The sequence below is a fragment of the Struthio camelus genome, chromosome 9 (genome assembly GCF_040807025.1).
Source record: "Struthio camelus isolate bStrCam1 chromosome 9, bStrCam1.hap1, whole genome shotgun sequence".
Classification (NCBI taxonomy): Eukaryota; Metazoa; Chordata; class Aves; order Struthioniformes; family Struthionidae; genus Struthio; species Struthio camelus.
This window is the reverse complement of record NC_090950.1, coordinates 20,163,534-20,189,726: the sequence shown is the minus strand read 5'-3', so window position 1 is coordinate 20,189,726 and position 26,193 is coordinate 20,163,534. Positions and strand designations below refer to the sequence as shown.

At 42.7% G+C, this 26,193-nt stretch overlaps 1 protein-coding gene across 4 annotated transcripts in view; it reads left to right on the top strand.

The window, feature by feature from the left end:
* TP63 (tumor protein p63) overlaps window positions 1-26,193 on the top strand; it is a 111,776-nt gene that overhangs the window by 41,537 nt on the left and 44,046 nt on the right. For all 4 annotated transcript variants that reach the window (XM_068954450.1, XM_068954453.1, XM_068954452.1 and 1 more), the window contains one exon: window positions 17,600-17,854. In XM_068954450.1, the coding sequence (XP_068810551.1) occupies window positions 17,600-17,854 (255 nt within the window). The remainder of the gene's footprint in view (window positions 1-17,599; window positions 17,855-26,193) is intronic.

The window sequence follows — 26,193 nt, the reverse complement described above, 5'->3', positions numbered from 1 at the left end:
TCGGTTGAAGTGTTGTATGCTGTGGAAGGAAAACCTGATTAGCGTTGACTTGACTTTATTTCTGAAGAGCAGCATTTCTAATGAATCCTCTCAAGAGAAATGGAGACTTGTTAATGCTCAATTAAAATACATAGGATGGGCAAGGTTTGTCACCACCAAAGCTCGAAAACAAGATGTAGGCTTTGGCACAGCATCTTCAAGAAAGAAATATGCCCTAGCACTTGGTTTGGAAATGGAACTAGAAATTTGATGCAACTGTTGTTAGATATTAAGGAGATTGAGTAGAAGGTGGCCGTATGTACTCATGAAAAAGTTAGCATATAGGATATATGTGGTTGAAGTCAGCCAAAGAACTTGCATAGTGTGGAGAAAAAACGAGTCAATTTTTCCACTGAACTCAAATTTTAAAAGGCAGAATGGGGAGCCTCTCCTTCTGTCCAAAGCCTGTTTCTTTCCCTCGGTGCTAAAATCTCTCTCAGGGGTCTTTTGCCCACCTGGCCCCTGAATGCTTGCTGTGTCTGTTGTACGTCCAGCACCACCTACTCACAGGCATTGAACTCCTGCCTTTCCTGGCAGCCGGCGGCTGCACAGTGTGCTCCACCCCGCAGCCTGGGAACCTGCCCTTATGCAAGCCCTAATGACAGGCTGTGCAGTGGCCACGCGGAGGCTGTTGTGATGGCCGCAAGCTAACAGCAGCGCAGATGTGCCGCCGATCCGCATGGGGCCTGCGCCTGCAAGTCTCTTTCCAAGTGTCACAGTGGAATTTGGGAACTTCTCCCAAATGAGCAAATGCTGGTTAAGAGTGGAGAGAGAGAGAGAGAGAGAGAGAGAGGTGTTTGAGAAGGTGCTGCAAAAGGTGCATCATAGCCCTCAAAGCTAGGAAATGGATTCTAACCCAACTGCTTCTTCAGTTTAATCTAATCCCGCATTTGGTATGGATTGATTGTAAGAGTGATTATGCTATTTGTTGGCAGAGTGCTGGACTCAATGACCCTGGAGATCCTCTTCAGTTGGTTCCTGTGTATTTGTGACTAGGAGATATGAGAAGGAGAAAGATGTAGTATGGCTAGGATGGTTGTAATGAGATGATGAGGTGCTGCTGAACAGGATCCCTTTGGGCCTCGGATGGTTTTCCTGTGTGTCCTCGCGCTTTGCGGGTTTGGGTGTTGTGTGGAGGCATAGGTCACGTAGAAAAGCTTGCAGGGAACATGCACAAAGTTGGAAGTGCTTATAAACCTGAAACCCTCTATATGAAGAAGGTGTCTGCAAGTTTGTGCAGTCTAGTCCAAGTTTCTTGGGTGCCATTTGGGGATGTCGGGAAAGGAGGGTGAGAATAATAGAGATTCACTTTGGGGACTGATTCTTCAGGAGTTTGGCTAAGATGGTGATGCACAGAGTTTGGAGTGTGTGCTAAAATCAAAGCATTGTGACGAGAATAAACACATTTTGTTAAAACACTGATAAGAAATATGTGCTTGCTTTTTTTTTTTTTTTTTTTTAAATCTCCCTCTTCAGTCTTCCCACAGATCTTCCTGCTCTTTTTGGAGGAGAGACAATGAGTAGCTTTCCATTAAGATTTTATCATAGTTTTGGGAGGGAAATGGGGAACCAGTTTTATATAAAAGACTTGGAAACATTTATATTCTGGTTTATGCCTTTTTTGGCAACGTTTCCTCACACTGGAAATTTAAAAAGCTGTAGATAGATTGTTGCAAATATCTTTGATTCAGGTTTAGGGGAGCCTATTTAGAAGTGTCCTTCCTTGCCCCTCTTCCCCTTCCCCCCCCCCAATCTTTTTAAATAATAATTCAGATGTGTGTGTTTAAGTGCCCAATGCCCTGGGTGCAAGTGTTGCCTCTTTGAAAGAGCAGCCAGGTGGGGCTCCAGAGGTGTCCTGGAAGGATGTCCTAAGGGAGCTGGGTCCCTTCAGCAAGGTGCAAGAAATGTTCCTCTGTCTGGTACATTGTTTCAGCAAACATTAGTTTAAGATTGAGGAATCTGAAAATTGAGACAAATGAAACTTGTTCTGAGCACCAGCTTTCTCGGCATGCACTGAAAGCATGACTGAGTTATATTGCTCTTGCTGTCAGTGTGTAGGTGGCTGTGAACTGCCTGAGAGGACAAAGTCGTGGCTCCTCTGACGCTCCTTTCTTTCCTCGGCTAGTTTTGAGACATAGCAGGGGTAAACCTCACCCAGCAAAGGCTCTTCCCTTCCTGCTGCCCCCTGCTTCATGGCCTTTGGCCAAACCCCAGGGGGAAGGATACAGTCTTCGGAGGAAGGCCCACGGTCGCTGCCTGGGAGATCAGCCTTCCCACTCTGCCCAGGCTGTGGAGGTACAGGGGATAAAGACTCATCCATGCAGTGCTCTTTGCACCCTACATCTCACCCTACCCCCGAGATGAAAGCACTTGAAGGATGCTATGAGTTTTTTGAGAGGTATTGGCTAGACCTGAGCCATGTTTTTTATCTAGTCCTTCCACTCCCTATTTGTAAAGGTATCTCGGGGCTCTGCTGGCTCTCCAGCAGCCAGAGAACAGCCTGCGAGCCTTGGGAAGAAACCTCTCTACCAAGTTAAGGTATGAGTGCCATTTCAGTGGCTTCTGAATATTGAAGTGGCGATACTACGCCTGCAGGTTAGGGCGTTAGGAGCAGGAAGCAAGGAGTGGATTAGGGGTTGTGTTCCTTGCTGGTGTCTGGCTGCAGCTACAGTTCTTGATTATCTATCCTTTGTTTTTACTGTGATTGCACTTAAGGGACTAAAGTTTTTTTTGTCATGTGCCTAACAAGCTTGCACAGATGTCACATGTCTTAACCTCGGGTTGTGGAGGTCTTGTACATGCATGTACAGGCCATCTATAACTAGGTACTCTTTCTTCTCAGTGGTTTTTCAAACTCCAGTGCAGTTGGCAAGATTTGCCCAGGGACAGAAAAGCTAAGGTAGACTTGTCTATGGCTGTATCTTTTGTTCTGAGACTCCCAGTAGCTCCTACTATCCCTTTTACGTCCCTCAATGAAGAGGATAAAGTACTTTAGAGAGGTCTGCAGCAAGGAGATGAGACCTGCCTCTCACTGTGTGCTCCCATCTCTTTTCCTCCCCACTGAAACACCAAGCCCAGTCTGAGGGAGAAAGGCAGGGACAGGGGAGAGCTGAGTCTGGTTCCCCCAGGGGTCCACCTGCCTACTATCCAAGCAGATTTGTCATGCTATGGGGAGTCTTTTGTTGTGCTGGAATAGGGTGCCAAAGCACTTTGACATCAGTGTTGACAGTAGAAGCAACATGACCATGTGCAGAACAGTGAATGGAGGGTGTTACTCTAGAGAGCTCCTCTCCTTGCTGAGGATGGAGGGACTGGACTGCAGGAGCATAAGGCTGTGAGCGTAGCACAGAAATAAACTGTAACTTGCATGTGAATGGAAAGAATGAATGAGGGTGTCCTTTAATAGGCATAAATGAAACCTAACAAAGTTCTGTCCATCTGGTACAACTTTAACTTCTGAGTGTGCTGTGTGTTGTGACAATTCTGCAGAAATCACTGTGGTTTGGTTGTATGTGAAGAGACACTACCATTCAGTATGTGCTTAGGTACACAAGCATGTTTTGCAGTTTGCATGGTAATATATGCCTTACATTGGAAATCAGAATAGAAATCGCACTTCCATTTTAAATTTTTCTGAGCTCAAAGCAAGGCTTAATAATAAGTTTGGAATTAGGGGAAGAGGATTTTTTTTTGAGTTGTTGGCAAATTACTATATATTGCTTAATTTGGTAAGAAACTAGTTTTTTTGTAACTGTCCTGTAAAAAAATATTCACCGTAAGAGATGGAAAGGAGCAGCCATCACAGTGCAGTGATGGCGTTTTGCATCCTGAATCAGCAGTTGCTATTAACTATCCATTTTTGTTTGCTTCTTTACAAAAACTCTGGGAAATAAGCTACTAGAGCCACTGTGTTAAATTGACTTCAGTTGAGACCAGATGAAATAATCCAAATACTTCATACTGAGGAGTTTTCATTGGAGAATATAAAATCTGCTGTTTGGCTGCTCTTTTTTCCTGATTCTGATTGTTTCCATCTTCCACATTGTCACCATCACCTGAATTCTCTGGTTTCTTCTGACAAAAGCCTAGTTATGTTATTGTGCAGCTCCCTTAGGAGTTTCTATTTCATTTTATTTTGTCTTTTTTTTTAATAACAGTAATGGTTTTAAGTCAAGTGAAACTGCTTCTCTTCTCTCCCCTATCCCTGAACATAGAGAAACAACAAAAGCAAGCTTTGTCTGTCTCAGGACTGTGTATGTGTTTCTACCCATCTAGTGATGACTTTGGGTTGCATCTGTCAAGTTATGCCTAGCTGAAGGTTTTATTTCCAGTCATTGCTGTTTTTCGTAATACAGAAGCATCACTCATTCCCCATGGAAGATACTGCATTGGCAACAGGAAGGCTGTGCATGGGAGATGTGAGAGAGTGACTTCTGTAAACCAGGCACTTTGCTCTCTCTTCTGGAAGACCTTGCTATAACTAGTGGAGAAACTACTTATTTCATTATTGTGAAGGTCTGAATAAAGGCAGGTGTTGCCTGGCTCAAGGCAAATTTTAAATTCTATTTACAACATGTTCCCACTGAAAAAAAAAAAATCTGGGAGCGCTTCAGAAAGGAACTCCTGCACCTATGGATTTGCACTAGGCATTGTTAAGCCCTGATATTTTTCTGGCACGGCCTCCAACGCCTCTTGAGAATGTGCAGAGTAGGCAATAAAATACGTGCGACTCTCTTAAACCAAGGTTGCATAAATCATCAGAAAGGAGAGTAGCTTCTCAAATACCCAACAGTAACACTCCACTCCATGCTCTCAAGGGGGAAAGTGAGCACAAACTCTTTCATTTATGTGGCTTGGCCTGGATTAGCATCAAGTCACTTTTGGTATCCCGTGGTATCGAGAGGAAAATCATTACTCTCCAAAGGTGTCAGTTTGACTTTTTCAAATTGCATGCTTTTTCTATGTTCTTTGCCATCTCGGTGCCATGATTGACTTGCATTTCCTTGACAATTAATCAAGGCCGTGATCTTTAGTGATACACAAGCTCAGCCGTGTGGGTGGGTCTCTTTAAGTGAATAAACTTACTGTTCTTCAAAAACTTCCTGTTTTGTTTTTTTTAGTTATATTATTAAATGATTTCTGAAGTCTTTCCCAGTCTTTAGTCTCCTAAATGGAGCTTCCTATCAGACCTGTACTGCGCTGTGAGAAGACGTTGTGGTTGTAGGAGGGAGTAGAGAGCTGCTTTCCTGTAGGGGAAAAACCTGGGATGAAGCTTCCAGAGAACTGCACAGGACAAATACAATATGCAAGCTGTGATTTAACTGTGAGCTACTGAGAAGGAACCGCAATGAAATTTAGGGGGTGTTTGTTTCTTATAAACCGACTGGCACTTAGGGGAGAATCTTATTCTCGTCTGAAGAAGAGCCTATGAGAGGCTTTCCAAGTTTACCTTAGTTGCTTGCAATTACGTTATGCAAGCAGCAAATGTGGGAGTATAGGATTTGAGATAACTACAGTTTTATTTATTTAAGGCTTCTAATATTAGGAATTAAATCAATAAGAAATGATTGTTCAGAAAGGCTCAGATTAGACATGCAAAAGCTTTAGTTCCTCGGTGTTGGTAAAGTGAACTTGAAACTTCTTTGGGAGCTTGAGTCTAGACTTGATGACTTTTTTTTTTAATTCACTGACCAGTGTTTTGAGCTCCCTTTTCACTGGGCACAAGCAAGTGGCAAACACATGGGAGGGGGGCACAGTCTTTTTAATGTTGGCAGTAGGGTTGAATGATTTTTGGAGATGATCCAAGAATACTCAGTGATATCCGAGGTGGTTTTTTGTTTTTGCAAATCCTCTGCCACTGCTGAGGTTTTAATAGTACAGCTAAGGGAGGAGTGCTTTAACCAGGACATATGTGCTGCTATAGACAAAGCACAGCATGATTGTGGTGGAGCACTGGAATAGATGGCTTGAAGTGTGAAGTGCTTCTGAGCTTGTGCTTAGGCGTCCGCTGTGTTTGGAAGTGGACCCAACTGGCAAGGCTGAGCATGCTTGAAACTTAATGCATTGATTGAAGCCTAGCAGTCTTTTTGGGATTGATTCCAGAGTTTGGATCCGGATTAAACTTTTCCCCCAAGGACTTTGGGAAGTGGTATATGAGGGGGGCCTGGTGAAATTTGAGATGATTCCAACTTCCTCAAGATGGCAAGAAGATGAATGTTTTTACCAAGGGCAAGAGAGTGGGAGGAAACGCCCAGTTCAGGCAGGGAAAGGGAAATATTTTATGGTGGGGTAGTGTCTGGGAATGAAAGGGATGGATTGTGTCTCGGCAGATATGAATCTCTTACTTTTAATCCACGTTTAGGAAGTAAATACAAAGAATGCTGCCGACTTCTGGGAACAGGCTGAGCGGAGGAGGTGCAGCGCTAGGCTTCTTGGTTGCGCTGCTTAGGCGGAAATCTCTATGCTATGGCTAACTGTGTAAGAGAACTGATGTGTAGGGCTGATGCGTAATGCTTCAGCAACATATGTGAATGGAACAATAGGAATAGGTGGAAGCACTCTCTCTCTTTCTTTAGCTTTATATGACTTAATCATGCTGTCAACAACCATGTCGAGTCAACAAGTGAATCTCTCAGCTTCATGGGAGATGACTTGAAGTATTTCATCATTGTGCTGATTTTTTAATTTTTGTGTAGGTAACCTCATAGCTTCTTGGTTGTGCATTAGAAAATAGCTTTTGGGTTTGATTGCTCAAAGGAAAGAGTAACAGTCTGATCAACTGCTCTATAAAACTTGAATCCTGCAAGTTTTTCAGTTGCATTTCTGAAATCATCAATAGCTTCTGCAAGTCTTTACTGTGACTTCTCACTACTGCAGTTTTACTCTGCATTTTATTCATAGTATGAAAAGAAAACTGCCTGAAAACTACTGATGGTGACTGAATAGAACTAAGCAGATGTTGGATTTACCACCACCCTCTTTCTGTAGCAGATAAGCATGCAAGAATTTATTGAAGAGGAAGCTAGAAAATACACTGGCTAAGTGTGATCTGGAAAATATTAGTCATTTTGCAAGCAGGAAACTACTTCTTGAATATTGAAGTGGGAAAACTGTTGAGACAGCCTTTGTCAGTCTGCTGTGCTGTGTATCTGAAAGTAACTGAATGTTCAGGTTGGAGGGGTAGGGAATTAAATGTGGTGTTGACTGGAAATTAATAGGTATGCTGTTATTCATGAAAAATGTGGAAGAACTCTTTGTGTAAATGGCTACTGTAATTGCATACAGTCATGGTAACTGTGGGAGCAAACGACTAGAAATGCCTTCCAGTTAGTTTGGTTAACTTATTGCAGTAGGCACTTAGATAGTTTTCATAACTTAATATTTGAAAGGAAAATGAAAAAAGAAAGTCCCCATCTTTCTGCTAGCACGAGCGATTTAATATTGAAAAACAAATGTATCGGCTTCTCAGTTTGGATAGTGAAAGGCCTTTCCAACTGAGTGCCTCAAATGCAAAGTTGTACCTTGCATTAAGCAGTCATGGCATAGTGTGTCTTAACGTATACCGAAATCACCAATATCAAATGGTGAGGGCAATACTGGAATGTGATTTTGATTGCATTATTAGATGCTGGAGAGTCCATACTGAACTACCTCAGAAATCATGGGTGCATAAAACTTCTGATAATGCTGCTATTTAAATGATTAAGAATACATTATTAATGGCAGGAAGGCTGATGGAGTGAAGACGGTGCAGAAGAAACACTTTCTTTGTGCGCACGTTGTGTGTTCAGTGCTCCCAAAGACCCAGCTTTTGGGGTCTGGAACAGCCTGCTGCAGGCACAGCCTGCTGTTTTTGGAAAACAGCGTATAACACTCCTGTTCATCTCCTAAGACCCAGCTGAAAAAGCGAGGAGAAGCTCTGTGTTTCTACTGTATGTTGCAGAGGGAGGGCAGCTCGTGCTGCTGAGTTGGATAGGGTGGTGTTTGGGCTCTGGGTGCTGCTGTACTCAATGGCAAAGGCAGCTTGCTGCTTCTTGGTGCAGGTCAGAAGGTACTCTAATATACAGGATAAACCCATGTGTTAGAAGGCGAAGCCCTACCTCCTTTTGTTCTCTGCATTTGGAACGTGGTCGGAATTTGGCAGCCGGTCCCCTTGATGTCCCACTCAGTCGTGAAAGCTTCTCAGCTGATAGTGCTGCCTTGGGTTTGTCGTTCGCTATCTCAGGTTTTGGAGAAGGTCATCCAGGAGATTATGCTTATTTTGGATGGAGGAATTGGCCAAATGCACTAGAAAATTCTGCAGTTCTTTCTTTTAATCCGTGAGGAATCTTGTGCTGGAGTATAACCCTTTTTCTTTGCTTGCTGTAACTTGTTTTAATTTGCCCTTTGCCCTCCTGTAACTCCTCTTAAGAGTTTTTATACTCTGTAGTTGCACCATGCTTCAAAGAGTGGGTGTGGGGGGTTTATGCATGTGGCTTCTTCTGTTTTCTTGTGTTTAACAGCTTGATTTATTTAACTTGCAGATGATGTGAATTTCTCATTTTAACTAGGATACTAGCTAGCTGGACTATTTTATCTTGGTGTCTAAAACCTGGTGGATTCTGGTTTTGTTGGGTGCAATGACAAATTTGGGAGCTGACTTCAACTCCTAGTGCTGTTCTGACCTGGAGCATTCATTGTCCTGGTGCCCTGTGGCCATACTCTGGTAGTTCGTGTCTGCTGCCTTTCACTGTGGATGACACACAGATATCCTGTCCAGCCTAACGCTGCTCTCAACACAGTAAAATGCTGCATGTCCAAAATGACTGATAACCATCGATGATTACCATCCGGTAAAGAGTTCAAGAAACAAGGCAGCTGTAATCAGTTACGGGAGTTCTCCTGTACAGTCTCTCTTTCTTTGTATTTTAATCAGTTCCTCCTATTAAATACAACTTCTTTCTTTGATCCAGCTTTTCAACATTGCTGCAGAAACCCCAGCACACGGGGGTTTCTGTATGACCAGCAAGCTATGATCATTTAGTACTTTTCAGCCATTGGAATTAGGCAAAAATATCTCACTGAAATCTTGCAATCTTCCTCTATTTTTCCTGTTACGGGTCTTTGTCTTCAGTTGTGCTTAGATCTCTTGTGAGGGGATGCCTTTCAAAATCTGTTTGTACCTTCTGGCTCTTCAGATCTTTGACGTGTTGTCCAGTTGGTAACAGGAGAGCTTTTGGCCTCAGTTTTATGAAGCTGAGTGTTAGGAATATTAATCAATTTGGTATAAAATCATGAAGTTCTGATGCCTCATGGTATCTGACATCTCAGAGATGCGATTGTGTGGATTTTTTTTTTGTCTCCGTGTTTATGTATTTTCCACTTGCATTTCAAATAGATTGCTGTGCACAAGCCCAGAGTAAAGAAATGACAGTGTGTGTGTGTAGTATGTGGGGGGAAGTCTTGGACTCTTTCCTCTTTTAGAACCATCTGAACTTTCAAAATAAAGTACAGCCTAGATGTTCTAATGAAAGCCTACTGAAAATGATCAAACATTCAGAAAAGAAGCAGTGTTTTCTATGCAAGGAGAACTTTTTTTTCAAGAACCCAACTCAGAATCGTGTGTGTGTGTGTGATGAAAACCTAAAATACAATCCTAGAGAAGTCAATTATACTGTTTTTATAGGCATTGGAGAGTGCTTAGAAAAACTTAGAGTGTAAGTGTCCAGACAGTGGGATGCCCTGTCATTCTGATAATCCTAGAATTAGACAAGCTCTTTTACATGAACCTGTGGCAGGTGGTAGGAGTCAGGAATTACAGACATTCCTGCTTTGGGCTGTGCTTGTTTTAAAAGGCACCCTGCTTCTGGCTGAAAAATACTTTCTGCTGTGTAAAAGAAAATGAATGTTAACCAAGGGACAAGACTCAAAGTTTAGCTAAAAAGAAAAACAAAGTGTATGGGGGAGGGGAGACGTGACACACATTGTCAAACTTACAGCCTTTAGGTGCAGATATAGAAACTTGCCCTCATGTTTCTTTTCATGAAATTGAGTTATTTTTTCAAGCCTATAAATACCCACATAAGTGCGCTTTTACTTGAATGAGCAGCTCTGCAGAGGTCAACAGAAAGAATTGTGACTGAGTGGAGGCACGCATGGGCTGCAGCCTTAGTGGGTATGGCTTTTAAAGTTGTGCTGCTTATGTTAGTCTAACGAGTGTATGGGTAGCATGTAATTCAAACTTCCAGTGGAAATCATCCAGCCTGTCCTCCCTTCCCCGAGCATACAAACCGTGGTGTTCCCCTAAGTGATTGTGTGTGTTTCTGCCTCACTAACGTGCACTAATTTCTCCTGTTACCATGCATAGCTTGTTGTTTCTACCAAGTTGGCCACTGTCAGAGGTTGACAACTACTGGGAGGGACAGGATGCTGTTAGGTAGGCAGGGTGAGCACTGTTTTAACCTTACATATCTGAACTTTAAACATGGTGGCTTGATTTCAGAATGCCACTTATATTTAGATTTGTGTTTTGGTTTGAGTGGGGTGGGGTATAAGGTTGGGGTATGCGTGTGTATATCTTCTTCTTTTTCTTCTCGCTTCCCTTCCAGTTGGTTGAAACGAAGCACTCTTACGTTGTGCAGTATGTGTTTGGGCTGTGTTGGAAGCCGTCCAAGTGACATGCTGTGGTTATCTTAGTTCTTAACATGTAAGATTAACATTCGGTTATGCTGTAGCTGTCCCTAATAACAGGGACCAGGATTTACAGGGCCTAGGGCCTCATCTGTTCCAGTGCAGCCCATCGCATCAGGAACCTGTAACATGACTGGGGTGTGAAATAGTCTCCTCTCTTCCTGGAAAAAGCCATGACCCAATAGTAAGATTATTCAAATCAGGTAGTTTGATACAGTGCTAAAAGCTCTGATATGAGGTAATTAGAGCTTAGGTTCCCAGGCCCCAAAGCTTAACTGATATCTAGATAACTTTGGTTCAACCAAAGGTACAAACAATTATTTGCTCCTTAACTATTCACATAAAGTGCATGGTACACGTTATCGTTATACCCAAGTGCTTCCAAGGTCTTGATGCGTATAGCCATTCAGTAGCTCTGGGAGGAAGCCTCTTAAAAATAGACTTGCCTGCTTTGTTTCCATTTTAGAAATGGAGCTGGAAGGGTTGCAGAGAGGCATTGCACCCTGCTGCTGGCCCCCTGGGGTCTGACACAGCAGGGATCTGGACCTAAGCTTTTATTTCAGCAACTGTACTTTCCCTCATGGCTAGAAGGGGACCAGAACGATGTCCAAATTGAACTGGGGTTATTCCTTTTGAAAGGAGTGCAAACCACATATGTGTTAGCTGGGTGGAAAGTCAGTCTGGCAGGAAAATAATTTTTTATTATTATCTGTTTTATTCAATGAGAAAAGAGGCTAGAGATATAAAACCAAATTGCACCTTTAGTTGTGATGGGTTAGTTACATATCTCTTTCAGCTTCAGTCCTGATCTTAGCTGAGGGATATGGGTGGAGTTCTTTATTTCTTGGCATTTCTCTGTAATGGCACAAGGAGCGCGCCTACATCTAGTGTTGTATCAGTTGCCTTCTGAGCAACTGGCGAAGCTGCACAGCCTTGTGTTCAGCGATATCTTGATTAGTAATTATGATAGAAGCACTTCTGTTGAGCTCAAGTGCTTTATTTCCACCTACTAAATCTTCTATTAGGAAGGTTCTGAAAACTAAGTTGACTTAAGTATACTGTTGCATTTGAGGCATCTGTCTTTTGAATTGGAGAGGCATCAGGCACGCTGGAAAAGATTCCTCCTGCTGCTCTTAAAAGGTCTGTTCTCAAACAAGAGTCTGAATCTTTACATTGTCCAGCATTGAAATACCGTTGTAAGCTGGTTTCTACTAGTCCTGGTGCCTTAGTCATAGCGCAGTTAAGGGCAAAGCACAAAATTAGCAAAATGCCTTGCAGAATCTTTGTTACCAACATTCATGGTAACTCACTGTATTAGTTTCATCAGCTGCTATCATTGGAGAATAAGCATCAGAGGTGGTGTTTGCAAGGCTTTGAGCAGTTGGAGAATGTTCTTGAGCTGCAAAGATCCAGTGATGAAAAATAAACTTTGTTTCTTGGTAGGCATATACAATATTAATGGACTTTTTTTGGAGACACAGAGAAGGATTTTTGGCAGCAGGAATAGAAGCATCTAAGTTTTTTTTTTTTATGCATTAATAGGGTAACTTTTCCTTTGTTTTTTCAAGTGGAAAAAACTCAAAACTTTCTCTGAAAGGTTGATAACTGGGTAGTTAATAGCTAGAATTGTGTATTTTAGGGGGTTTTTGGTTTGGAAGTCCCCTTGAAAATTTTTCTTTACTGGTGTGACTTTCCTCATGCCTCAATAGTGGGGGTCTCTTTGCAAATATATCTCATAGCCTTACTGTTTAGCCTATAGGATTTTAAAACGTGTTGTAGTCCAAGGGCTTGGGGGGGATTCTTCTTGCATTGCAGGGTGAGAAGGGCCCTCTTTTGAGTGGGGTGATGAATCTTCCTGCAAACATCGACTCTACCTTCTGCAGCGAACATTTGCATTGCCCTCTTGTGGCAGGTGCTACAGGACGACTGGGACTGGCAAGGCTTTTTGCATTACGTTGTCCAGAGCATTCCAAAGGAAGCTACATTTTTATGATAGCATAACAATGTTAAAATAACAGTGGTTTTTGTTCTTAATAATTTTTCTTTGAATTCAGCAGTGTCGCCGGTGAAACTATAGCTCTTCCAATCTAGAAATAAGAGTTAGCATGAAAACCTAAAAGTGAAGCTGATGGGATATAGGAAGTGAAACTGGTAATTCTAGATACATCATTGAAATGATGTTCCAAAACAGGTAGTATAGCAGCTAATTGCATCCCTCTATCTGCAGTTAAACTTACTTGAAAAAAAATTTTTTGTAGTGCTTCAGTGAAATTAATAGTGTCAAAAAGTTGGTTGTGGGGAATTGAGAACAAGGCTACTGAAAATCAGATAACCTGTTATTTCTGCCTTGCATGCTTTTTCTTCTTTCCACTAAATAATATTCTTATTCTGCCAGGAATAAGAGCCTGCAGTTTTCCAGAACAACCCCACAGCAAAACCCAAGCATGTGCTAAACTCTGGGCTACCCAACTGGCAAGAACTAGGTTCCCACTTAAATGTTGCTTTCTGCAAATGGTGAGGAGGCTGTGTGTGTGTGTGTGTGTGTGTGTGTGTGTGTGTGCAAACACACACCCTGCAAACCCTCCTTCAGGGCGATGTCTTGCAGCCTTGCACAAAGCCCTTGATCTCTTTGTTCTTGCACAAGCTCGCAGTCCGCAGCGCGGCTGGGGCACAGGAGTTTTATTGCAGCGTGAGCTGCTGCGCAGTGAATTCCAGCGTGCCGCCTTCTGCGGGCCTGCTGCCCCTCTAATTGTCATGTTGTCAGAAGGCGTGTGCCTCCAAAAGCCTTATCTGATTCCTACCAAAGGGCTTGCAAGCAATTCAGATGTTGACCCCTTGAGCACAAACAACTCTTCCAGCCGCCTGCCTTGAGGCATAGCTGTGAGCTGCTTCGGAGGTTTAATGCAGGCGCGCGCGCACGTGTGTGTGTGTGTACAAGCCTAGCGACTGGCTTTGTCACTGGGTCAGAGCACCCGCCTGGGGCGGGGAGAAAGGGGGCCAGGAAAGGTGAAAGGTTGGAGGCTGGTGGGATGTGGAGGGAGAGGAGGGGAGTCAAACAGCTGCTTGTGTCAGCGCTGGGATAAGTGCAAGGAGATTAATAGTTATTTAAAGAGCAAATGGGGACATGGCATTCAGCTATGGAATGTGAATGTATAAATGCAATGGAATGGGTATTCCACTGTTAACATTTAGACAGATGGTCCCTGGACTGAATGGAATGAAAAAGATCCTCGATTCCCTTAAGGATATCTTAAATTTTAATGGGGTACTTTTTTTTTTTTTTTTTTTAATTGACTTCTCAGCAACATCTTCAGCATTTCCAGACGGCGCTGTCTTGTTAACGCTGCCTGCTTGTTTGGTCATCTTTCTTGATAGTCTTAAACAGCCTGGGATTAGAAGGAATAATCTTTAAGTGAAAGTTAAAACACAGTTGTTGTTTTGCTGTCTGTCTGTCTGAGCTGCTTTAGGAGACTGTTTTCATCATCGTCGTCGTCTTTTCATCATTCTGCTGATTAGGGAGTGTGTCTGATGCTAATCTCCATGAGAAATGAAACAACTGAGCGATACTTCTGCAGCCTTTTAAGAAGTCTTTAGGTCTCATTAGGGTCAGGGAGTCTAGGACTAATTTTGATTAAATGATCGAAAAATCTTTTGCTGTTGTTGATTGTGTTTTGGGGAGGGTTTTTCTTGTTTTGTTTTGGTGTTTTGATTAAATACAAAATTATGGATCATCAGAATGTTCTTAGCAATGTATGTTCACGTGCTGGCATCCACTAAATAGAATTTCCTTATGGGGAAAACATGTGCCAAAAGTCCATTAAATAAGTCTTGGTTTGCAGAACTACCTGCAGGAAATGAGACACAACTGTCATCTGCATTGTCAAAGCTGTGTTCTCCTCTTGGAGAAAAACATCTAGTCTGGATTGGTCTCACCTGTGACAGCTGTTTAGCATGCTTTTAGCATTCTAGGGTATGTTCAAGTCATCGTGCAATTGTGGGCACTTGCTGAATCTCACAGCACCCGTTGAACGGGTGAGAGTCTTCCCTACCCCAATAAATGGGGAAACCGAGGCAGGGAGGGTAAATGACTAACCTGAGGCGACATGGAGAGTCGCTGGTTCATCCAGGATTAGAACTCAATACATAATTGCTTTTATTACTCTAATGCCTGAAGGCCTCAGCCAAAATGGAGGCCCATTAAGTGAAGTGCTTTTTACACAGTGAGGAGCAATCCTTGCCCTGAACACCTTACAGCCTGAAATAGGCCAAGGGTGGAGGGGGAGGTGAAGGGCACAGGAAGGTGAGGTGACTTGCCCAAGGGGACACGTGTCACTGGCAGAGCAAGGGAGAGATCCAGTTCTCCCTTCCCTCTGCCTGGTGTGTCCTCCTGAAGACCGTTCCAGCTCCCAAGATGGAGTGCTCCAGACCGTTCCCCACCAGGCCTTCTCTTCTGCAGTGCACTTCATAGCAACATCGCCCTGTCTCGCTCCTCCTGGAAGATCATGCATGCCTCACTGAAGTTCCAGGAGTACTGGGCTTCCCTTGAGCTTTTAATTAAAAATCCTGTGAAATGTCACCCTCTTCCAGTGAAGATGAGAGAGAGAGAGAGAGAGATATGAGGAACAGCTCCACTTGATGGCTCAATTTTCTCTACTCCCTTTTCTTCTAGAAAGGCAGCTGGGAAGATAAAGTATCTGGGCATAGGGAAGATGCCTCATCCTTGGAAAGGAACTATTCAGTTTTCTTCTACGGATGAAGTGACTGGAGAAAGTGGGTGTTTAAATGACCCTTCCGAAGGCCCTGGGGAGCTCAACAGACAACTTTTGATTCTCTTTTGGGTCTTGCGCAGAGCGATGAAGTGGTACTCAAAGCTTCAGTATAGCTGTTAAGATTCCCAGCATCAGGAAAGCTTTTAATTGTGATCTTTCTGTTGTTGCTGTTACCCAGGGAGCTTTTGCCCTTTGGTTATATAATGTGCAATTGTCCTAGAACTAGTCTCTAGAAAAGGGATGACAGCTGGAAAGAAGAGGAAAGTAGGGAGCAGACTAGCTGAAGTACCATGAGATACATGAGCTGGATGGCTCTGAGTGGGTTGAACATGGTACTGCTTGGAGAGGAATGAGATGCTTGGACCATTGAATAAGGGGAAGAGCCTGCTTCCCTTCTGCCATGTCATCTACTGTCTAATTGTAGAGCTAGGCATGTTCATCCCTGCACGTTCCTTGAGAAATCTCAGAGGTGCTTTGGCCAGGTACCAAAAAGCCTTTTGGATGCTGCCCTCTGTAAACTGGGCACAAACAGTGCCCTTCCTCAGATAAGGCACAGGGTTGAGAGTCTGTATGCCTGGCCCAATCAAGTGTGCTGCTTACCCACTGTCTTCTTGCTAATGGTGGGCAGGGTTGAGCTCATCAGAGGAATGAAAGAACGTGGTGATTCTATAACTCTGTTTCTGCAGAATACTTTCCCACCATCCAACTATTTGTGATTTTAAAACAGTTTTAAAATCAGAGTTGTTGCCTTGATGGATTTTTTTTTTTCCCCATGAACTTGTCCAGTGGTTTTTTTGAACATGTATAGGCTTTTAGTATCTACAGCATCATGTGACAGAAAATCCCATGTTTACCTGGGCTGTGTGAAGAACCATCATGTGTGTGTATATTAAAATATCATCCTGCTAGTGATATTTGGTTGTGCCTTATTTCTTGTATTAAGAGAGCATGATAATCATTTCCTATCTGCTCTTTCATATCACTTAAGAATTTATACGCTCATAATGCATTCCCCCCTTTCTCCTCATTGTCTGTTTTACAGGCAAGAGAGTCTTAGTCTACTTAAGTGTTGCATAGCTGGCAGGCATTGACTGGTTTTTGCTCATTCCTGTTGTGTTTCTCTGAACTTTAAGTTCCCCTATCATCTCTTTGAGATGGGGGACCAAGACTGCACATAGAATTTAAAGGCTCATGCATGTGACTTTCTGCTAACTTCTCCCTGATCTAACCTTTACCTTTATGTACTTCATTCTCTCTATCCTCCTTTTTTTGATGCCTTCAGCTGTTTCATATGTCACTTGTACCTGGAGGCTACTTTTGGGGCACAGCCTTGACTGCCATTTAAATGCTACACGCTGTGCAACTGCTGCCACTTACATATGTGGAAAGGTGTTATAGGCTGTGAAATTGTCCTCTGCTTGATGAGGCTACCTTGAATTCCTCAGTCCTATGACTGTCTGTGGCTAGTCACTGGGAATTGAGTGCAGTGTATAGGCCTGATTAAGGGCTATAAACCTCTTCTCCCAGTGATTCACACTTCAGTTGGTGGCTTCAGTGCAGGTACTAGCTGAGTAAGAGCTTTTAAATATCAATGTGGGTTGCAGGGATGGATCTGCAAAAGGAGAAATGGTCTCTGGATAAAGCTGAAGACTATCAGAGACTGCATAACCTTACACAACTTAGAGCCAGTTGCCCTGTAATGAACCTGATATGTATGTGTATGTATTTTTTTTCCTATTACTTTTTATTATTATTTTTTAATTGGGTTATAGTAACCCCTCCAGATAGATCTGGATCTGAGTGTGTTGCTCGACACATAGGCTGCCCGTCTCCTCTGGTGGTTTGCTGTCCTGCTAATCGCCCCTCATTAGATGCAAGCTCTTTTCTCATCTTGACTGCTGAGCTGGTATGTGACTATGAGAAGATTTTTAAGTTCTGTTTCTATCACCTATGTAAAATGGGGTATATTCTTTGCAATTCTCCTGATTCTTTGCCTGAAGCATGTAGGGTGGTGCTGGGAACACACTGTAAACCCCACATGGCGAAGGCTATGTTGTGGTGCGATGAGCCAGCCTGTGCTAATGGTGCTTTTGTAACACTTTTGTGCATCTCTCTGCTTCTAGCCGCAGTACACGAACCTGGGGCTCCTGAACAGCATGGACCAGCAGATTCAGAATGGCTCTTCCTCCACCAGCCCCTACAACACAGAGCACACACAGAACAGTGTCACGGCGCCCTCGCCTTACGCCCAGCCCAGCTCCACTTTTGATGCCCTCTCGCCCTCCCCAGCCATCCCTTCCAACACAGACTACCCGGGACCTCACAGCTTCGATGTATCATTTCAACAGTCCAGCACAGCAAAGTCGGCAACGTGGACGGTAAGGGCGCAGCATAGCCTTACTCTTTCTCTGGTTTCAGTCCTGAGGCCAGTAGTGACACTAGATACGATATATACTCAGGCTTGTGCAAGAACAGAGTGGCCTATGTCGTCTTTAGTGCATGACATGTTACGTGCAGGAGGGAGAGATTTATCTTGGCTGCTCTAGGAGGGTGTGGTGGGAATTTAACCCTCAATAATTTCATTAAATCCCAGGTGAAAAAATGTCCTGCAAAAAGACAGCCACATAAAGCTCATGCATGATGAAACAGTGGCTCTCCATGTGTGTCCAGCAGATGTGCTGGAATAAAACATTGAGCAGGAATAAGAACGGATTCAGTGCTTTCCTCAGCTTTTAGACACACACAGGTTTGAGTCAGCGTTGGCGCGAAGGGCTGTGCCAGCAGGACAGAGGTGCGGAGTGGCACTAGTGCTCCCTGTGCTGACTCGTGGAGCCAGGCTTCCTCTCTCACTGTGTCTTGCCTTCCTTGCAGCTGGTGGGGAACCCCAGTGTCGCCAGCTCTGCTCAGTCGTCCGGTACTTGGATGTGGGGTGTGTGGGTGTGTTTTTTCATTTTTCTTATTTTTTTTTTATTAAGACATTGATCCTGTTGTCAGAGTAGTCTGTTTCTTATCAAACAAAGTAGAGAACTTGAAGGCCAGATCTTGATCTTTAGTGGAGTTGATTTGATTGTTCAAACTGTAGGAATTTAGGAGTACTGTATCCTGAGCTGTGAGAACCATATGTGCTGTAGTGTTTTAGGGCTCTAGAGTAGAGATATTCTGAGTGGAGAATATTGATATTCAATGTTTACTCTCATCTATTTCAGACACTCAGAGTAGGTGCTGTGAATCATCTCCCTGTAGACAATTTCCCTGTATAGTCGATGAGGAAAGTTAGTTAAGTTTTGAACCTCTGTGTAACACTAGAGTTAGGTACCTAATTTAGGCACCATATTAGTAACCCCTGCTGTGCCTGATAATTAAATGAGTAAACTAGAGGAATCCTCTGTGGAAGAAACTATTCTTTTTTCCTTCTTTCTTTTTTTATATGCACTGACTTTTAAAGCATAAGCTCAAGTTGTAGCATCACCATATTATGAACTGTTTTATTTTCTTTCAGTCAAAACTTTCTTGTGATAGTTTTTAATGTGTATCACAATTATCCAACACCCACTTTTTCCATCTTCAAGACTCATGATACCTGAATAAAAGCACTGATTCTGTTTTTACAGAACAAAAAAGATATACTTTACCAAAAGCTAAGTGTATTAAAATAGTGAGGGTTTTTTTGGTTGTGTTTTTTTTTTTCCTCTTTTAAATCTGAGGAACATTTTTGATCTCTAATTTAAATACGGTTTAGCAGGAATTGCAACTAACATAAAAACTTCAAACCACTGTGTGACAGTGAAGCAGTAGAACCTGTGTGGTCCTTTTTATTGGCTAGATGAAAAGAGATGGCACATGACAATAAAATTACTGTAAGTTTGCATTATTAATCTCTTAAAAGCAAATTTTGTCAAAAACTGGTAACAGTTATCTTGAGAAAATTGTGTGTTCCTGGAGTTAAAGTGTATTATGTCCCTCCAAGAACAAATTTTCCATTTGCTTATGCCTAAATGGGTGAATAATTTTTAAATGACATTGAAATGCATCTTTTCCCTTTTTTGTATTGGGAATGATGCCTTGTAATTCACGCTTGTTTTCATGTCCAGGTTTTTCTGCCTACATTATATATAGTATTTATTTTCATTTCCCTTTAAGGAAATAGTTGGTCAGTTTTACTTTCCATTTCTCAGAGTAGGAAAATGTTGCCCTTGGATTTTGCAGAGTGCACTGGGGAGTCCTTTGAAGGAGATGCAAAAATAAGTTCTCTTTTGATACGTGTGTTGCAAAGAATTGCACAAGGCAGTTGTAGGGAACCGGAGCGTTTGATGCTGTCCTTTCAGCTACAAAAAGCAGTCTTTTGAAATGAGTACTGAATGTATTTAATGTTTTTTTCCAGTAGAGCTGAGGAGGAGGGAGGTACCTGCAAGCGTAAAGCTGCAAGTAGCTCCCTGGCCCTGTGGGCTGGCACTTTGCAGTCACCAACCATATGCAGCCGGGGAAAAAGCACATTTATCTTGCCCTGACATGGACCATGCTACAGAGAGATGATGTCTTCCATGTTACTGTGGCAGTCTGCCTAGGGATGAGTTGGTGTGTTTTAGTAGGGGAACTGCCTCCTGAAGAGCGCCATGGTCATTGAAGGGCCAGCGCAGTACTGGCTGGCCCAGATGTCCTCATACCACATGGAGCTGAGCGACCCAGATTCGGCTCCTTGTGCAGGAGCTGGTGGTGTGCTGCCTGTTTGTCATGGTTGATTACAGCCTGGCAGTGGTTGCTGGGGACCTTCAATCAATATGCATTTCACACTAGAGCATCTTCCCATCTTCAGAGCTCTGCCCTTCTGCTAATTAATCCACCAACTCATTTCACATGGGCTCTTGAGCAGTTGGTAATGCGTTCAACAGCTTTATCAGTAGGGTGGGTGGAGAAGGACGTGAAGGCTCTCTTTCCTGCTGCTGTCCTGAGAAATGTGGAAATGTGCAAAATGATGAAAGAAGGAGCGATTGCCCCATCCTCTCAGCAGAAGCGAGTTCTTTGGATTGCTCATTTCTCCCCCCCATGTGACTTCATATGCTTTGATTAATGCCTGTTGTCTTTTTCTTTTTTCTTTTCTTTTTTTTTTTTTTTAAATGATGGATTAGGAACTTACCCAACTGGAAGGGTTTCTTCCACTGCAGTGACCTATTAAAAGTTTAATTACTAGATGGCCCCACCCTTATTAAGAGTCCAAAACTTGAAAGCCTTGTTTCTTAGTGCTTTTCTTTCCTCTTGCTGTTCCCCAGGGCAACAGTATTAAGTAAGGAAGCTCACTGTATCACATTTTCCCCTACTTGGGAGTGGATTAGCTGGGATGACCCACCTTGCCCTGTTGGGATGGCTCGGTGGTGGCTGGTGGTGGATCTGGTGACCTGGCTGGTGGGGTGCTTGACTCTAAGCCGCCTCCGAGTTTGTTCGGGACTGAGTCATGGTAGATTAGGTCATGGGAGTGAAGGCTGTGAGCTTGGTGAGAAAACTTGGTTATTTCTCCTGAAAAAGCAGCAGCTGCTCTGAAGGGAGGATATAGAACTGTGAAATGCTTCAGAATTTCTGTTCACTTTGTGCAGGTAGCTCATGATTTGCATGCTTCGGAGAGAGAAACCTGAAATCATAGGTAGATCCCCTCAGGTTACTTTTTGGGAGGTATGGGGGCACAAGGGAGTAGTAGCTGAGTAGCTGTCTCTGAAAACAGCCCTGAAATTATCTTTTTCCTGAAATGTTTTTCAAGCTCTCTGGACTCTTTCTTTGGGGAAGGTTTATTTTCCTGGGTCAGCAGGCCCTCTCTGGAGGACAGCTACTGACAGATCAGCAGTATCTGCACGCAGTAGGTCAGAAGGGAGAGGAGTGTAACATTGGGATGGTTGCTTCTCTGCTCAGGTTTTTGATGGGCTCCTAATTAAAGGAAAACTGACCAAAAATTGCAGAGAGAAACAGTGGTTGCTGCTAGGTAAGAGGGTGATTATGTGTGAGCAGTTCACTTTGGAAAATATTGCAAATTTTCTCTCTAAAGTCCTTCATGACCCTAAGTAGGAATTCCAGTAAAACATGCTGTCTAATCAGGTTAGCTCTTCATTTGTATGCAGTGTTGAACTAATTAATGATGACAAATTGAGATTGGATTGTGGAGGACTTTATAAGCATCCTTGATTATTTTTTTAATTAATAACCTGAGAACACAAGTAAGAATATAAGTAGGTTAATCAGTCTTTTCAGAATGAAAATCTTTAACAATTGACGCTCTACTGAAGTGCTTAAAAACAAAAGCCTTGACAGTTTAAGCTGAAAAAAGTTTCTCATATGCCTAGTGGGACAAGGAGCTCATGTTAAAATAAAACCTTCTTGAAAAACCAAGCTGTGAAGGAAGAAGTATCTATCCTCCTGTAATGAGGAGATAGAGAATAGGTTGTTACGGTCGAGCGAGAAGCCATGTGAATTGGGTGAAGTAACAATGTATCCTGAATCAAGCGTCACTTATTGTGGGATATTTCCTCTGTGAGAATTCCCATATACCTGGGCTTGCAATACCTCCTCCCATTTTTGCAGCAGCAGAAAACAAGCCATTTCAAAAGTGTTCCACCTGAGACTTTTTCTTTGCTGAAGTAAGTTGGGTGCAGATCTCCCCACCCACTCTGAGTCTAAATAAATAAATAAATGCATGGACTTTTTTGCCTTAAAGATTTGGCAATCACCTGTCACTAGCAGAACCTGTTACATGGGGAAGAGCATGATTGCAGTAGGAAAGTAATAACAAACAAAAAAAAAGTTGTAAGTTGAAATAAGTAAAAGTTAACATTACTGCCAAACTAGAGCTATCAAAAAAATGAATCGGATCCACCCATCCCCATAAGCAAGGTATCACCTTATAAGTCATGAGACTTTTAAAAAGATAAACAGGTTCTTCTTATTCTCCCCCAGGTTTTTGAGCCTTTAGGGTGCATCTAATAACTCTTTAAAAGCTTTTCTTGGTAGTCATGAGGGCTAAGGAAAAAGAGGGCAGAAATAGCTTTGAGTTTTTAAATGAAAACTGAAATTTACTGGCAAATTCTGAATTCTGTTGAAGAAAGACACCCCACCCTGCAAGACTTGCATAATTCCAGTGTTGGCAATACCCAAGTTTAGCAGTTTATCCTCATGCCCTGCAGTAGGTTGGAGCTGAGCAGGGTTGGTCCTGGCAGTGCTTTGTTATGAAACAGAGCTCTGACAAGCTGGAATCCATCCTGCAAGCAGCCACACTGGTGCCTCTCGTGTTCTCCATACACTCAGCTGTATCTAAAGCTATGCGAAACCATTTAGATTCCAGATTCTCTCTCTGCTAGCAAAGCTGGATAACTGTACAATATGCAAAAAAGCAAATAAATGGCTTGTGCTGGCTGAGGGGAGTGGATTTGGAAAGGCTGCATTTTAATGAAGGCAAAGGGAATGCAACTAAATTAGTCCACACTGGCAATAACAGATTTCCATGATCAGGAATACAAATGTCTTGGCTGCATTATCTCAGTCTCTCGATTTCAAATCGATTCATTCGATTTCCATTTCAGATGCGTTGAGTGTCCTGAACCACCTGGTAAAATCAGGAAGTGTTTTGTTTTTCCTCTGTGTAAAATGCTTTTGAGAACTGCACACAGATAGTGAAGCAGTGAGATGGCAATTAGATACATGCATCACCTTAACTCAGCAGTCTTTAATTATGTGTTCAGTGTTCTCTTAAAATAATCAGATCTGTCCAAGTAGTCCATTGTTTTGATAACGCAGGCAATGTCCAGTATTGCCCTTGAAGGATGAGAAGCCTGTTGCTCATCACCTGTCTACATTGTGTGAGATTTTTTTCTTTTTTTGAAGGCCAGTGACTCTTTCTCAGTTAATTTAGATATGGGGCATTATTAAGTATTCATGCGAAATTTTAGCTTTGTTATTCCTCAACTATGCAGTACTTGCACAATCTAGTTGTCTTCTGGTTAATGCAATTAGAGCTTTCTGATTTTTCCTTTGAATATTAATTTTAAGGCTGCCAGGAAAAGGGGAATGGAAGTGGTCTTGTTTCAGGTCTTTGAATTTCCCTCTTTTTGGAAGCACCTAGACAGCAATGATGTAGGCTTTAGCTCTTTGCACAGGGCAGTTGCAAAGGTCCATGTAAAACAGACTCATCAGTGCAGAAGGCTTGCATACTTCTCTAGGAGCACTGGAGTCTGTCATCTTCCAGACACTTTGCTAATCCTTTTGTGGCTTTAAAGATAGATTCTCTCTTTAGCCCAGCTGACTGCCCAGCAAAGTTAACTTTATTCAAACTTCTGTTGTCTATAGCAGGAGCTAGGAAGGGAGAGGCTCACTGTAATCCCGAGGGAGAAGAGCAAATTGACAGGAGAAGGCAGTAGGGGAGGAAGTGGTGTTGCAGCCTGTGGCTGTGCAAGCTGTAGGCTATGAGAGAACTGATGCAACGGTGTGAGCTAAGTGCTTGGCGCAGCACTGCTCCGAGCAGGGCAGGAGCACTTCCATATTTGGGCATTTGTCTCGGGTGAGAAGTGGTAAGAATGAGCTTCCTCAAGCTCTTTGCAGTCATACCTGCCTGTTTGAGCACTCTCCTGCTTATGACTTCCTGAAGAGGCTGTTTTCATATGCTCCTTTTACCTGCGCAGAGCAAGCGGGGAGGTGGGACAGGGTTTGATTGTAATGACAGTTCTTGTTCATGAAGAGGTTGTGATCACGCTTTCCTGGCTGAAGAGCTTGTCAATTGTATTTCCCTCTCTATGATAGTCTAGGCCCTAATATTAAGGCTTTGGATTTCTTTGAGACATGTGTAACTTGTCCTAGGTCAGCTACCTGGAAAGAGAGGAGCCAGGCTTGTTGTCTTCTGAAGGAGGTGCCTTTCTCTCACGGCAGGGAAGTGTTTTTAAGCTAGTGAAGCTGGGAAGAACCAGTTCACCTGTGAGAACCAGTTCAGGAGGGGCCTGGTGAATTCTATTTTGTTTTTTATGCTTGGGTAGAAGGAGATCTGAGTGCATTAGGTTCCCATTAAAATGTAGTTGTGCTCTTTTCCTCAATCTCATTGTCATGTATATTTTGTTTTTATTACCAGTTATCTTTTTCTGCTACTCCTTAGAAGCAGCTATGGAGATCTGTGCCATAGTTCCCCTCCCCCCCCCCCCCGAAAAAGCTTTTTGACTTGAGCTGTCCCTTTCCTTTTTTTTAATTATCTCTTCCTTTTTGTTTCTTTTGTTTGGTTGGTAAATCGTATCTGGGTAGTGTAGTTGCCCTATCTAAACTGCTGTTACTGTAGTGATAAGTTGTGTTATGTTCTCTAGAATAGTGCCCTCAATGATGACAGAACCGTGTCGTGGCATAAAACCAGGTTATAAAGGTGCAGCCTGCAATACCCAGGAAGGGTGAGAAGGGAAGTTCTTTATGATAATACAAAGTGATATGTGCTGGCATTGGCAACAGAAAATTTGGTCTCCAGATTCACAATGCCATGTGCTCTGCTGTTCAAACAGCAGGTTGACTTTATGCATCTTTATGCATCTAACTTTAGGAGCCTAAGGTAGGACTTTGGTCAACCTCGTAAGGTTGTGGGGGCCAGGGGACAACAGTTGTGGGCGCGAGGTCTTCTCTGCAGAGTCATTTGGATGTGACTGATGGTGTGATCAGACGTAAATTGATGGTGTGAAGTTCCTTTCCTTTCCAGTAGAATTTAGTATCTTGGTCACTATGCTTGTGCTGATCCTCTCCCAATATAACAGGAGACCAGCTGGAGATTGCTACAGGCATCTTGGGATCTGCAAATGCAAAACACGGAGAAATGAGGGATAGACATTGTAGGATGGAGAAAGTAGTCATGGGGAGGGGTTGTACTCTGCTGGCGTCAGAACCCTCTCTTCCCCCCCCCCCAAGCTGGCACAATTTGTCTAAGACTTTGTTTTTTGAGGGAAAAAATTCTGAGAATTAAGTGCGAGAATCATTTTTGGTAATGAGAATTATTATCATTCTCTTAATGAGATTTTTTTGTCTATGTGGAGAGAAAAAGTGTTACTTAAACATAATTTTCATCAACACAACTTACATAAAGAAGCCCCACCTATTTTCATGAGAAAGGAATAAAGAGAATCCTAATCCTGGATTAGGTATCTTTCACTACACATATATAAAACAACACCGTGTGAAAAGGGGGAAAATATATATGTATACATGTGCGCACACACCAAACATACCAATGTGCCTCAAGCAGTATTACCAAAGGAATTAACTTTACAAGAAACAGCCACAGCCTGGAAAAAAGCCATTTTTCAAATAGAAGCTGAATGAGACTTGTGGTTTTTGAGAGCTATGAGAAGAAAGGGTTAAAAAAACATTGCAGATAAGAATAGTTGATGTTGTGAGATGATTGAACATCTTGAAGTAGGGGAGGGTCACTGTTTAAATTGTCCTTTTTTCCTCCTCTTAGGTAAAAACTAGATCCTACTAAGAACAGCATGTAGGATTAACATAGTACTTTAAATCTTCAAAGTGCCGCACAAACATTACTTCCCTCATCAGCAAACACCTTGGCTTGGTAGAGAAATCAGGAACGTAGTCACCATTTTAAACAAAGGGAAACCAAGATGCCAGAAGTGCCAAAATTTCCAAAGCAGCAGAGTGTGTGTTTTTTTTGTTTTGTTTTTTAAATGCTTTGGGGGTTTTTTTGTAGCGTTCACCATAGGGACTG